The sequence below is a fragment of the Camelus bactrianus genome, chromosome 17, assembly GCF_048773025.1.
Source record: "Camelus bactrianus isolate YW-2024 breed Bactrian camel chromosome 17, ASM4877302v1, whole genome shotgun sequence".
Lineage (NCBI taxonomy): Eukaryota > Metazoa > Chordata > Mammalia > Artiodactyla > Camelidae > Camelus > Camelus bactrianus.
Window position 1 is genome coordinate 33393809 of NC_133555.1, and position 13978 is coordinate 33407786.

A 13978-nucleotide genomic window follows, 5' to 3' on the forward strand; every position below is an offset into this window, starting at 1 on the left:
GGCCTTTCAACTTCTATTGATTAAAGAGTCCAGAAACCTGGGTGGGTAACACTAGGAACAGTAGTTTTCTGCTGAGGCCGTTTCAGCTTCAGCTGATAATGTGTTTATTGCATTAGTACAATCGGGCTGCCCCACCCCCACCAACGCCTGTTCACAGCTTTCTGCTCATTGCCCCAAGAGGTGGTCCTTCCCCCAAGGTGGGCATTCCGGGCACCTTCCCCCACCCAGGTCGTTGCTCGTGAACCCTGTTTCTCTGCCTCCTTCCGACCAGCTCAACCCTGTGCCCACCTGGGCCGCCCCTAATGGGGTTACATTCAAAGATTATCCTCTGTTAATAAATAAGCGGGCACGGCTGCCCCTTGGCTAGGGCCTGTCGGTTGGTGCCTCCCTCCGCCAGGAACCGCAGTGCGCAGGGCCCCTAGCTGTCTCCCATGGCCTGGCCGCCCCCTCCCCCACCTGTCGCCTCCTCCCCAGTCCCCGGCGTGGGGACGAACAAGTCACCAGTGCACTGCGCTGCGCGGTCCCCGCTCAGCACGCAGTTCCGAGGCATGTGTCCGACGGTTGCGGCCTTTCCTCCGGGGCTCCGGAGGCGGTGAGCGCGGCGCAGGCTGCGGACGACACATTCGCAGGGAGTTCGCACCACCACCACCTGGCTCCACCAGCTGCAGGAAGTCCCGGTACCAGAGCTTGGGGCCAGGCGGCACGACCGGCGCAGCCTCCTCCGTCCGGGCCAGCCTTTCGGCCTGCGAAGCACTCAGCACATGCAAGGCCAGGCGCCGCAGCGGCTGCGAAAAGCCCTGCTCGACGGCTGCGCACTGGTACACCCCCGAATCCCCACGCCGCAGCCCACGCAGCAGCAGGCCCCGCGTTGTGCGCTCAGCGTGCTCCTCCGCCGGCACCTGTGGGCGGGGCCAGCGTGAGGCGGGGCTTCAGGGTCGGGAACTGGACTTCCTGGCCTCAGCGTGGGACGAGAGGCAAATAGCCAATGGTGGCAGAGCAGGAGTGGGACAGGGGTGCCCGCAGAGGCACATTTGAAGGTTAGGGTCATGGGGGCCAGTGAACTACAAGTGGAAACCCGAACGGGGCGGGGTTCACCTGAACGTGACGGGCGGGTCAGGGACCTCAATGGGCTGGGCGAGGGCGGGGCTTCTCTCGGACTTGGTAAGAGTGTCGGGAGCCTAGTTAGAGGAGTGGGGTCTCACCGGGATGCGGAGTGCAGGCAAGGGACCAAACTGGTAGTAAGGGGTCTGGTTGGGTCGAGACTCACTGGGTGGGGCTGAACCTCATCCATACGTGCGGAGCTGGCCAAGGGCCTTACTAGTCAGGGCGGGGCACTTCCTGGATGTCGGGGGCGGGACAAGACCCTAGTTGGGAGTGGGGCGGTGGGAGGAGGCTCACCTGAGTGTGAGTTGACTCTCCTGCGCGCTGGAAGGTCCACTCCACACGCGCCTGCAGGGAACGGGGCTCACACTCCAGGAAGGCGCTACCTCCCTCCACGCCAAACACCTTCCGCTCCAGCAGCGCAGGATGGGACGAATCTGGGGGCAAAGGACTGTCAATCACGCGAAGCAGGGCAGGGTGGGGCAGAATCTTCAAGGGTTGAGGGGTGGGGGCAGCTGGGGCACTCACCTCCGGAGCACAGCATGCTGGGGTCACCATTCCTTACGTCTTGCCGACGAAACCGCCTGGGGGGTGGGGGGCGGGGGGACATTGGAGCCTCCGTGAGCCTTTCTTTTAGCCATGGGCAACGAAAGATCCCCTCCCGGTAGCCCACCTCCTTGCCTGCCCACCTCTTGACACTGGGCTGGAAGCGCGTGCATGCAGCCCCATCCCAGGCGCAGTAGGGGTCACGTGCCAGACAGCATTCGGCACAGGCGCGGCCGTGGGCAGCGCAGCGGTGCAACGGGATCTGGGCCACCCCGCTCCGAGATGCTACGTACAGCTGGTGCTAGGGGTACAAGGAGCTCCGGGGTGACCGAGGGTGGCCCTGTGCACACCTCCCGTCGGTCAGAGATCCCTTCCCCCGCTTGACAAATAGGAACACTAAGGTCTCAGGTCACAGTCTAGCGAACGCAGAGCCTGTACTGGAACTGAACCTGGGCTTGTAACTACTAAGGGAGGAATGAGGGCGGGGGGGCCTGGGAACACACTAGGTTCATTCCACCCCCAAGACTTCTGGTCACTTACCCTTTTGGAGGAGATTTGCATGCTGGTGACAGTGGCTGAGTCCTGAGAGGGAGAAGGGACACTGGGATCAGGGCTCAGCGGGGTGGGGGTACGCCAGGCAATGGGGGCTAGGCCTCACCTCAAACACGTGCAGCTCCTCCAGGAGCAGCCCCTCAGCATTAGGACCGCTACCCTTGGGGACGGAGATCACCTTCAGCACTGTGCCAGCATCTGCAGGGATGAAAGGGGGTGAGTGACTACTTGTGTTCCCTGACAGCTAGGGCCAGAGACCTCATTTCAGAGGCCTCCACCCTCAGCATGGTTGGGACAATGAAGAATGCGGGCTGGAACCATTTAGCATCATCCAGAAGATGGGGGCATAGCCCAATGGAAATGGGACTGAACAGAAGGAGCTTCCACTAACAGGCCAAAGCCTCGGCTGGGTCTTGTGGGTGGTCATGGCAGGACTCTGACCTGTGCCAATGAAGAGGACGTCATAGTGTCCATCAGCAGCTGCTACACGGTCCACAGCAATCTGGGTGAACGTGTACCCAGCACCCACTTGTAGGAAGAGAGGGCGCCCCCCCATGGGCAGGACTGAATTGTACATGAGGGGATGGTTCCGGGCAAACTGGATGACATCATCAGGGAAGTCCTTGGTGGAACTGAAGGTGCCAAAAGTCTTGCTGGGGCACTGGTGGGGTGAGGGAGGGAGGCACGATAAGGATATGGGAATGAGGGCCTGGTGGGCAGCCCTCCGCAGGAGACCTCCTAGAACCTGGGTGCGGGGGTGGGGGGCAGTATTGGACAGAGCCCTGCCCTGGGAATCTGAGAGAGGAGCCCCAGCCTTGCCCTTGAGAATCTGAGGGGGAAATGCAGCCTTCCCCTGAGGAGCCCTGCCTGATGAAGGTGATATTTTCCCACCCAAAATAACGGGAAGAAACCACATTTACCAAGAAGATCCCCGGCTAAGCTCTCTACCCCTGAGGTGGGTTGTGGTGGGAATCCTTGGGCTACGCACCATACCAGGTCGGGGGTAGGGGACACGGCCCTGGTAGGAAACCCACTGGTGCATGGGCCCCTCCTTGTGTGCAAAGGGTCCCAGGAAGGCCCGACGCACATCATTCATGCTGTACACACACACTGCGGAGCCCTGGAAGATACTACTGCAGGTAAAGACAAAGGTGGAGTGAGGGGCTCTGGTCAAGCCCAGCCAGCCCTGTCCCACTACCTCCCACACCTCACCTGGATGTGGAGAAGACAGCATAGAGCAGTGGGGTCCAGCGATCCCGTGAGGACAACAGGAACACATCCTCTGTGGGAAGGCATCTAGTTGGGGGAGGGTGCACAGCCCGGAGCACCTGACCAGGCTCCAGGGTCTGCGGCCCTGCATTCCCGTCCTCCACTCCTGGCACTTACGGAGCTGGTCAAAGTTCGTATCACCCTCAGTGCCAGGCAATGAGCACACCAGCCGCGCCTTCAGGAATGTAGTCCACTTGTTGACCAGGCTGCGCTGGCCACCCACATCGTTCTGCAGGGTCAATGGCAGGGGATAAGGGCAAGGCCCAGACAGACAGGCACAAGGGCGGTGGCAGGGTCACTGAATGTGGCCCAGGGAGTCCTCACCCTGCAGATCTGGCCAACTCGGGACACAGACAGGCGTCCCAGTGCCGGCGTGGCCTCCACTGCTGACTCACGGAAGAAGAAGTAGATCTTGTCATCGTCCGGGTTCTCGCTCTCCGGGATCCAAAAGACCTTGATGAACTTGGGCTCTGGCCACCGCAGAAGGCATGGGGTCAGCGAGGTCCTGGCCTTGCCCCCCACTAGGAGACCCATGCCCTGCTTCCCCTTTCTTTCATCCTGCAGAATCCCTCTGGGGGCTGCATCTGACCACCCAGCCTCCAGGACAGAGTTCAGATGGTGCTCCCGGTGGACAAAATCCAGAGGATGAGGGCCTGCTAGTCAAGAAGCAGCCACAAGAGGGCGGCAGAGACCATAGCCACCTAGGCCCACTGGCAGGGGACCCTGGTCAGTGGCAGGCCTGTCTTACCTCGCCCCTGGCAGTTCTCCATGCCAGTGGGCCAAAAAAGGAGGCATATGGGGTATCTGGTTTTACCTTCACTCATGAATCTGCCTCTTGAGCAGGAAGCAGATGCCCCCACTCCTACTTTAAATACTCCACTGGGCCCCATCACTCTACCCTGGCTCTAACCTATCCTGACAGTCCAGGCCCCTTATCATTGCTAACCTTATGAATCTGTTCCTTGGCTTGTTCCTGACCCCAGGATCTTTGCACTAATTAATTATTCCCTCTGCCTGGAATGCTCTTAATGCCCTTCCTTCATATGTTTTGGGAATTAGCTCACATCTCTCCTCAGCGGAGTGTCTTCCTTTCCCCAACCCTCCCACCACCACTACCACTGCCTAGTTTCCTTCTCTGTTCTTCTCTCTTCTTTCATTGTTATCTCGTGGCCACTGGAACTGATCTTATCATGTATTTGTTCTGAGGGCATGAGCCATCCTGATCTTGTCTGCCCTGTGACCCAGTGCCCAGTGCAGGGCCTGACCTAGGGTAGGTACCTGGTGAGCACGCATCGCTGATTCCCTTTATGGGCCTTACTCACACCTGCTCTGCTGGGGATGAGGACCCCCTCCCAACAGCCCCATCAGCCTTTCACCGTTGAGCCAGCGGGAGTCATGTGGCTCTGTTCGGAGACTTGGACGCTGGCCCAGGCTGCGGAAGATGGTAAAGTCACGGCCCATGAGGTCTGCGGCCACTCCAGAGTACAACTCTTCCCCTGCAGATGGGGTAGGGGCTGCTTAGCCAAGCTCTTGGGATGAGTTGGTGGGGCTATGGAGCTCTGGGGGCTCTTGGGGAGTCAGTGAGGCTGTGGGGGATCCCTGGGGCTCAAAGGAGGGTCTTGGGACTTGGTGCGGTGCTAGATTCTCTGAGGGCTTCCAAGAGCTCTGTCGGGGTCCCAGACTTTGGACTCACCCACCAGCACGGAGGCAGCCCGATGTCTGGGGTCATAAGGACTCTTGCCCTTGCCATCCTCTAGCCTTTGAGGGTCCAGGCGGAGCACGGGCTCCTGGGAAGCAGGGGGGAGTTGTTCCTGCCAGGCCCTTCTTGACCCTCCCAACCTCCCTCCCAGCCTAGATCTGGCCTTACCTCCAGCCGGTGGCCCACCTCCACAAATGCACAGGTTGGGTGGAAGGCCCCTGTGCCACAGGCCAGCAAGTGGGTGCGGTTGTAGGCATGCAGCAACTTCACGAAGTTCATGCACTCAGTCTAGTGGGCAGGAACAATGAGGCCTCCCCCAGGGAGGTGGCCTTAAAGGGTCCCAGCTCACTGGTGGCACTCCCACCCCTTCCTCTCTTCTGCATCAGCCCACACACACACTAACATGGGCTACAGGCACTCAGGTGCCCAGCCCAGCCCACCTTTCACCAGAATGGATGCAGAGGGGCACTGAGGCCGGCATTGCACCCTGTGACTCAGAGGTCCCCGAGAAGAATCATGTGAGCCCCCACCCTGACTCACTACCTCCTGACTTTAGCTACTTCGACCCTACTGACCCCTCACAGCCAGAACAGGCAGGCCTCTGTTTCAGTACTGCCTGTCTCCAGAGTGAGGGGCTGCCCCTCCCCACTCCCACCCGGGCAGCCGGCACTCACACCAATGTCCTTCCCTGCCCAGTTGCACTCCTCACGCCATTCCACAGGGGCCGGCCAGGCCAGCTATGGGGAGGTTGGGGGAGGGAGAACACAGGTCAGGGACTAGACTGTGCTGAGGGTGTCCACTCAGTGGGCCCGTCCTCCCAGGGCGCTCCAGGCAGCCTGGAGCGGGGTCCCAGGGCTCTTTCCTGGGGCAGTGCTGAGGCTGGGGGTCCCTGGCACCTTCTTGGCCCGCTTGCTAATGTTGTCCAGGCTGAGGGAGGCCACGAGGTTCTCGGCGCCCACAAATAGGCGTCCCCGCTCCTCATCCAGCAGCAAAGCTTCGTAGCAGCAGGTCCTCTCCAGCCTAAAGGTCCGGAGACCATGCCGGGCCCGGAGCTCTGCAGGGTGGGGACACCACTGAGGATTACCGGGCCATGCTAGAAGCTTCCCCCAGGCCCTGCTTGTTTTCTCTCTCACAGGCCAAGGTTGTACGTGTGACCTGGCCCCTGGGCGCGCTCAGACAGTATCTCCAGACCGGTGCACAGGGAGGAGGACGCAAGGGTTTGGGGTAGATGGGCAGGTAGGGACAGCCTGAACCCCAACCCCAAAGTCAAGCAGAGGGTTCTCTGCCACCAGCCTGGGTTCAATGTGATTCCACTGCCTAGTAACCCCCTGTGTAGGGGGTGTGGGAAGGGGGCTCTAACGGCCCCCACGCCTCAACTTCCCTGGGTGTAGAGGATGGGATGGAGACAGGATCTGTTGCCATGGGGACAGAAGGGGTCTTCCTAGGAAAGCATAAGAAAAATGTAGGCAGAGAGGTTGGGGACTGAGGCCAGGAAAGGGTTAACTGGCGATGGCCTGAGAGTGCCCCCAGTCCAACTCAAACCAGTGGCACACATGCAGGGGAACAGCAAACACAATGTCCCCTACCCACACAGGGCCCCTTTCCTGCCCACCTTGAGCTAGGGCCTCCCGCCTGCCAGGTGCACCTACCTTGGAAGGAGAGGCGAAGGCGTGGGGTGCTGGGGGCGGCACCCCCCAGCACTGCCGCCCAGAGCAGGGCCAGGCCCGGGATCATGGCGGCGGCTTCAGCCCGCCCCATCCCCGCAGCTCAGGCTTAGGGCGCTCAGGGTTCAGCGGGCGCGCGTGGAGGAGCCTTGAGCCTCCCTGGACTCTGCCCCGGGATCTGGAAGAGAAGGAGTTGCAGCAAGGGCGAGGGCGGGAGGCTGGGGGGGGGAGTCCCCAGGGATCAGATTACAGCCCCTAGGGGAAAGAGGCTGGGGGGTCGCATTCCGCTTCGGAGCCCTCCTCTCCCTCAGAGGGTGCCCGGCCTGGCCACAATCACAGACACACCCACGCTGGGCACACCCTCGGGGTCAACCCCACACTGGCAGTCGCCCGCCCCACCACGTCACCCTCCCCAGCAACCGGCCCTCCTGTAAATCGCTCACAGGCATTAATTCACAAACTCCTTGCGCCTACTTCATGCCAGCCTGGGGCTGGGGGCACTGGGGCACACAGAAAAGGTCCCCCTGCAGGAGAGGGCAGAGTGCCAACGAGAACTCAGATTGGCACAATCACTTAAGAGGCACCAAGTGCAATGAGCAAAACAAGCCAGTCCTGGTTGTGAGAGTAACAGGAGAGGGGTCAGGCCTCTGGAGGAGGCTATGCCCCCACAGGACCACAGAGAAACAGAGGCACCTTTGGGGCTGGAGCCAATGGTGTGGGCATCTTTGAGTATGAACATGTTTCGGAGGGTCCCTTTGTGTATATGTATCATGCACCTCTGGTGTGTGTATGTGTACAGTGTGTATGTATACGTGCACATGTGAGACCATGTGCCATGTGTGTTGTATTGCACATGTAGGTGTGGCATGCATTCACGTGCACACACACGGCATTGTATGCATGCTATGTAGTGTACACATGTCCGTATGGTGTGAATGCTTCGTAAGCATTTATGTGTGCATTACACATATGTGTGTGCACAAGTGTATGCACGGCTCTCTGGACATGCAAGTGAGCACATATAACTGCAGCATCGATCACTGCCTTCAATTCTGGGGCACTCCCGAGAAGTGCTGCCGGGAAACCCAGGGCCTGGGCCCCTGGGGCTGGGCAGACGCCTCAGTTTCTGACTTGGGAGCTGCTCCCACTTGGATCCAGCAGCCTCAGCTTCGAGCTTGACCTCTCTGTCCCTCCCTACCCCAGAAGGCAGCGGGAAGGGCTGGTCACACATAGAAATTCTGTGAGCTCAGACGTCAGACCCTAGAGAATCAAGTGGGGGAAAGCCAAGGGCCTGAGGCAGCCTCTCACCCCTAGCTCGGGTGAGCTGACTTCCCTCCACTTTCTCCCTGAGCCTCCTCTCCCTCCCTCCGGTCTTGGCCCTCCTTTGAGCCCCTCCACTTCTCCGAGCCAGAGCCCTTCCCTGGACCTCTCGGATAGGGCAGCTCTGGCTGCAGTGCCCACCCTCCTCCCCAGAAACTGGTCGGGCAGGTGCCGGGCACAGGAGCCCCAGCGTGGGGCAAGGTCCTGGGGTGAGATCAAGCAAGAGACGCAGCTGCTGGAGCACCAGCTCACCTCAAACCCCTTACCTGTCCTCCCCCCACTGAGCCCCGCAGCTTTCAGACCCCTCCCACCCCAGGACTCCCACCTCCCTCCTTCCTTTCACTGACACTTGCCACGGCCTCTTCTAGGTCTGCGATGCCACAAAACGCCAGGTTGCCTTCCCACACTCCACCGAGAGCTCTGGTAGCAGCACCTCCTCACCCTAGCCCCTTCTCACCCTGGAGAAGGGGAGAAGCCCAGGGGCCCCAAGGCACCTTCTGACGGCTCCTTTAAGGAGCAGCCCCCGCCCCCACCAAGCCAGCCACCGCCCCACACGCAGCCGTCAAGTTTACGGGGCGGATCGGGTGACTGGGCAGGCAGCCGGGAACCGGCTGGAGTTGGTGGCTGGGCCAGAGTGGAGTGGGCACAAGGGAGAGGCGGGTAGGGCTGACCCCTCTCCTGTCAGGCTTCACAGCAATAGGATGCCCCAGGCAGTTGTCCCACAAGGGGGATCAGCCAGCGAAGGCAAAGGAGGAAGAAGCAACAGGGACCAGCCCTAGGCAGCTCTGTGCAACAGGCAGAGGGAACAGCACGACGGGTACCCCCAGGGACTCGCGTTTTTCACCTGTCCCTCCACAGCTGGGGAGCTGGAGGCAGGTAATGAGGGACTCAGCTGCCTCCTCAGTTCCAGGTGCCGGCTGGGAAGGGCTGGTCAGAGGTCAGGGGAGGAGGTTCTCAGCTAGAGATCTGATGGCCCCCAAGACCCAGCGCCAGTCCCTCCTCATTGCTTGGGCTACTTAGTACTTCTGCTACCTGACTGGCAATGGCTGTGATGACAGTCAGTCTGGGGTGGAAGAGGAGGGCTGGAGAGGGGCAGGTGGGAAGACTTACTTATTCTGCACTGTGGAATGTGGGCCCATCCGGAGACCCAGTCTGGACAGGCAGTCCCACGTCTCTGCTGGGAGGTTGGGCGCATGCCCCTCCGTGGTGACTTCAGTCTTTCCTCCTAGGCTGCAGGGGGGAGGAACTGCTCCACCAGCGAGAAGCCAAGGGGACTTCACGGACAGGATGGGGCTCCTACATCTCAGCTGGGAAGGGTCTGAGCTTTTGGCCTAAAGTTATCTGGTGGACACACACTATTTATATTGCCAGGGGTACTTCCTTGGAGGGGCTGAATGTTGATAGTGGCTGAGTGGGGCCCTCAGGTCCACCTGGGTGAACAGACCAGGGCTTAAGAGTGGGTGTCTGCTCCTCAATGCCCCCCAAATGCATCCTCCTCCCAACCTCCCCAAGGCTGATCAGCAGCTGCTCAGGGGTCTGCGAGGGAGGTGGTAAGGGCACCTCAAGCATGCGGAGTTCTGCTGCCCACCCCCTGCCAAGTCCCCTGGAGTAGAAGTGTCTGTGCCCAGCCAGGGTACGGCCATGCCCCTCTTTCTTGAGCCTCAGGACCTGGAGTTCCTGGCCTGGCCAGGCTGGCTGGTTGGCCAGGGAGGGTGGTGGTCAGTGGAAGGACCAGGGGCCTTCAGGAGAGGGAGGGGAGGGACGCAGCCCAGCCTGAGCTCCTGGGCTTCCAAGATGTGGCTTCTCCCTCCTCCCAGGCTCTTTTGCCTTGGACCTGGGCAGCCTCCCCTGGCCCCGTGCAAGCAAACAAAATTCTTCGGCTGTTTACAATTTTCCACCCAAGCAGCCAAGATCAGCAAGTGCCTTTGAGGTCCCCACCCACCCGCGCTGTGCCCCCTACCTGCCCCCACTCCTTTTAGTTCTTTAGGCCCAGGATCCCAGCCTCTGCTGCATCCCCCACCACCCTGTGTCCATAGTGGAAAATGGGACCAGGACCCCCAACTATCTTCCCAACACCTTGGAACTCAACCACCAGCCAAAGGGACTAAGCTGTCCTTGGCCCACCTGAGCCCTTGGCACTGCCTTCCAGCTTCCGTCCCTGGGGCGGGAAGGAAGATCCCCAGAGCGGGGAGCTCAAGTTGTCCCCAGCCCCACAAGGTTTCCTTTCTGCTCCTTAGCCCCAGGTCCCAGCAGAGCAGACCCTGAATAGGGACCTCATGGAGGCAGCCTTACAGGGCAGGGTCACTGGCTGTGGGTCACAGTGGGCTCTGGAAGTCCCCAAGGATTCTGGAATCAAGGCAGCCTGGGCCTGGGTCTCAACAGAATAGAAGAAACCAAGGGAGGCAGCTGGGGTCCCTGGTGCCAACTGTCAGTGGCACAGCCTGCCAAGGCCTTGGTTTTTCCTTCTGGAAATAACTAGACTGTTGTGCCGAGTCCCAGTGTTGCCGACACCAGCACCTGCCTCCCCACCCCTCATCACCAGCTGGGCCTGCCCCTCAGCATCCTGCCTGGACTCTGGTGTTGTGGCCGGGCTAGGGTAGGACATCCATCTGAGGAAGGCTACAGCCAACCCTTCCAGTGCCCAGCCTGGGTTGGGTCAGGCCTTGGCTCCCACTCACACCTGCTTTAGCCATCAAGGCTGATGGCTCCAACATCTCGACCTTTCCCTCTTCCGGGCAGCCACGTGGGTACTAGGACTTGCAACCCGGAGGATTTAGGCTTGGGGAATAGGGAAGCAGGGGTAGGGGGGTGGGAAGTGGGCCCTGGAGAGCCCAGCTGAGGCCTAACTTCCCTGGCAATCTGCTGCCCACCCCAGGGGATCTCCCTGGAAGGGTCTGCCAGGTATTTGCCCCCACCCCACCTCTAGCCCGGTTTCCATGTTCTCAGAGGACCCCTGGCCCACCTTTTTGGAAAGATCAGCTCCTCCCCTCCTTGCCTGTTCCCTTCCCTTCTGAGGGCCATGTCAGAGCTGAGATGGAGGGGCTGAGGGAGGGGCCACTAGGAACCCTGGGTCTCTGGCTGGGGCCCTACCCCCACTCGCTCCACCCCTGCCCTCCGCCTCCTGCACATTCCTCCCTGGCTGAGGTCAGCCCCTCCGGGACGGGGGAGCCCCCCCATCACCAGCCACATCACAGCTCTTCACTCACTCCTGTTTTCTTCATTGCCCAGCACGGGGGGAGGGGCTGGGGAGAGAGAAGAGGGGGCTGGGAGTGGGGCCTCCCTCTGCCCTCCTTCTCCATAGCCCGGGAGGGGGTGGGGAGGAGGTGCCAGGAATGCTGCAGAAGCAGGCTCCGGTGGCACTCTACTCATTAACATACATTAACATAAGTGCTACATTTCCTTCCTAGGCTGGGGAGAGCCTCCCAGAAGTACTGGGCAGGGGGTTCCAGATGCTCTGGAAGGGTGGATGGGAGTCTTCCCCAGGGGTCAACCCCCTTAGCAGCCAGGGAGGGGCGGGTTGAATCCTGACTCTGCTGCTCACCAGCTGTGTGTCCTTAGGGGGGAGACTGAACCTCTCTGATCACTCTCCTTACTTGCCCCGAGATTGTATACAGTGGGCCAGGCAAATCTGGCACACTGCAAGGTACCCAGGTGTGCACTCTGCCGTCTCAGGCGCTGGGCATCCTGTGGCATGCTGGCCTGCTGCCTCTTCCAGCCCAGCTTCATGGGGTCCTTGTTCAGGCTTCGTTCCTCTTCTGTCCCCTTCCCTCCCCCACCAATCCCCTACCCACCCCCTACCCCCAGCACAATGCTCTACCTGAACCTCCGTCCCTGTCCCTCCACATTCGCTGGGGACTCCTCAGTCTTCTCACTCCACAAGTCTCCAACACCCACCAGCAGTGCCCACACCCTCCTGCAGCAAGCTCCCAACTCAAGGAGGCCTTTCTGTCTCCTTTAAGACAGGACAGGGCCCCACCTCCTCCCCCTGCCCTCCTCACGGGTCCTGGGCTAGGTCCCCGTGATCTTTCCTACCACTTCTCCCAATGCAGCACCCTGCCCATCCCAGCTCCTCACTTGGAGAGCCTGCTGAAGCTTGGGGACATCCCAGGCTCTTAGCCGGGCATTCACATTCTCCCCCCGCCCCCGCCGGCTCAGCACTGGCTAACCCTGCCAGCGCTCCTGCTACGCCATTTTTGGGAGGTAGCAGCTCTTCCTTTGCCAGGACTTAGCTGGGGCTTTACCCTCTGCCCATCAGGCCCTCCCCCTTTGCCACCTGCTGGACTTTTCCTCACCACTCACCACCCATCTTCCTCTGTGAAGCCCCAGAAGCTTGTAACACCAGCCTCTTTGCAGGGCTCTGGATTCTCCAGCAGCCACCATCTCTTGGGGGCCCCATGGCTGGCAGAGGACAGGCACAGGGAAGCAAGAGATACCGTGCCCGCAGGAAGCCCTTCCACCTTCCTGGGCCTGCTGACCTGGGCAAGGATGGCGGCTGACAGAGAAGGGAGACTTCAGGCCCCTCCTTGACCCTGCAGCAGCCACTCAGGCCTTGACTCCCTCCACCTGTTTTCTGAGGTCAGAAAACACAGTCACTGCCCAGGAATGTCAAACTGATTTTTCTCCTAAATAAGATCACCTGTGAGGCTATGTCTCCTCCAAGGGGAGAAACCAAAGCAGTCCTGCCCCTGCCCTCTCCCTGATTCCCAGAGCAACTAGGACGTGGCTGGCCATGCCACAGGCCAGGCGGCTGGAGTCTGGGCTTGTATTCCCCAGCCTTAGTGGATGGTTTAGCACTCTGGGTTTGGGGAGGATGACTCTGAAGGGCTCTCAGGGAAGTAGGAGGACTTTCTGACATCAGGAGAAGCCATGGGGCTGCCCTGGAACATGATAAAGGTTCTTGCAGGCCTTGGCAGCCCCTGCAGCCTCGACAGCTCCAGTTCTAAGGGGCCCCCTTCCCATTCTGGGCCTGGCACCTGGCATCTGGGCCTCCACCCACCTGCTGGGGGTGAGGGGGGTCTGGCTAGGGGAGCTGGGAAGTGGCTGCCAGCCTGAACTGGCTCCTCCCCACAGGGTCTCCCTACACCCTCCCCTCTTTAGACCTCTTTGACTCAGAGCTTGTCTCTTTCTCTCTTCCCAGCTGTTTCCCTACCACCCCCAACCCAATGGGTTAAAAATAGTGAGGCTGCTACCACATCAGTAGCCTGAGCAACTATTTGGAGTGGAGCACGCTCTCTGGGAGGTGGGTCAACCTCCTGGAGGTCCCCACTGGGATCGCCATGGAGACAGCTCACCTCATACTGGGATCCATAGGCTTGGTTTGGGCGCAGGAGCCTGGGTTCTTTGCCTGGCTCTGCCTGTCTAAGGATTCTGAGCCTCACAGATGCAGCTGGCCAGGAAGATGGGTCTTCTTAGGCTGGGAGAATTCTGGGGGACACACGGCCAGGGAGCACTGACTCTCCCATGGCCAAGGTCCAGCCCTGAACCGCTCAAGAGAGTAGAGGATCCCCAGGAGTCAACTTCATGCAGTCCCTCCTGTTGGGGTGCAGGACACCTGGGATGCCCCCCTTGCCTACCGCCCCCCATGGCTGGGAATTTCCCAACCACCAAAGACAAGGATGAATTGAGAGGCCGCCCCCGCCAGTGCTGGGACAATGAAGCCTTATGCTTTCAAAATCAGAGCAGAGGTAGGAGGGCCAAGGGCAGGTGGGGGCCTTGCTGTCTGCACACAGGGAAGCCTTGCTTGCCAGGACCCCACCCAGACCCACTGCCAAGCTGGGTACAAGGAGATCCTGGCCAGAAACCTGTGTGGCCCACCCAGGGAGGGAGG

The 13978-nt window shown here is 60.5% G+C and overlaps 1 protein-coding gene across 5 annotated transcripts; it reads right to left on the minus strand.

Moving 5' to 3' along the window:
• Nucleotides 1-42: 42 nt before the first annotated feature.
• Nucleotides 43-11132, minus strand: SEMA3B (semaphorin 3B). Of its 5 annotated transcripts, XM_045506061.2 has the most exons (19): nt 11114-11131; nt 9262-9381; nt 6817-7009; nt 6064-6221; nt 5842-5904; nt 5336-5455; nt 5162-5255; nt 4845-4964; nt 3793-3938; nt 3586-3697; nt 3412-3481; nt 3188-3332; nt 2641-2860; nt 2306-2397; nt 2188-2229; nt 1791-1948; nt 1630-1685; nt 1399-1538; nt 43-899 (listed from the first exon to the last, which is right to left on the minus strand). In XM_045506061.2, exons 3-19 carry the CDS (start codon nt 6923-6925, stop codon nt 498-500), a joined length of 2247 nt encoding a protein of 748 aa, XP_045362017.2. In that variant the 5' UTR covers nt 6926-7009; nt 9262-9381; nt 11114-11131; the 3' UTR covers nt 43-497. The 5 variants fall into 5 exon arrangements, with proteins under 5 accessions (XP_045362017.2, XP_045362018.2, XP_074200949.1 ...); XM_045506062.2 differs by lacking the exon at nt 9262-9381 and having other exon boundaries at nt 11114-11132; XM_074344848.1 differs by lacking the exon at nt 11114-11131 and having other exon boundaries at nt 3188-3329.
• Between the last annotated feature and the right edge of the window lie 2846 nt (nt 11133-13978).

Bases quoted from the DNA above. Each gene is read 5' to 3' on its own strand.
- SEMA3B (XM_045506062.2), bottom strand. From the start codon at position 6,925: ATGGGGCGGGCTGAAGCCGCCGCCATGATCCCGGGCCTGGCCCTGCTC. The intron at 3,698-3,792 runs GTGAGGACTCCC...TTGACCCTGCAG, and splicing joins GAGTTGGCCAGATCTGCAGG to AACGATGTGGGTGGCCAGCG. The intron at 3,482-3,585 runs GTAAGTGCCAGG...GCCTTCCCACAG, and splicing joins TACGAACTTTGACCAGCTCC to AGGATGTGTTCCTGTTGTCC.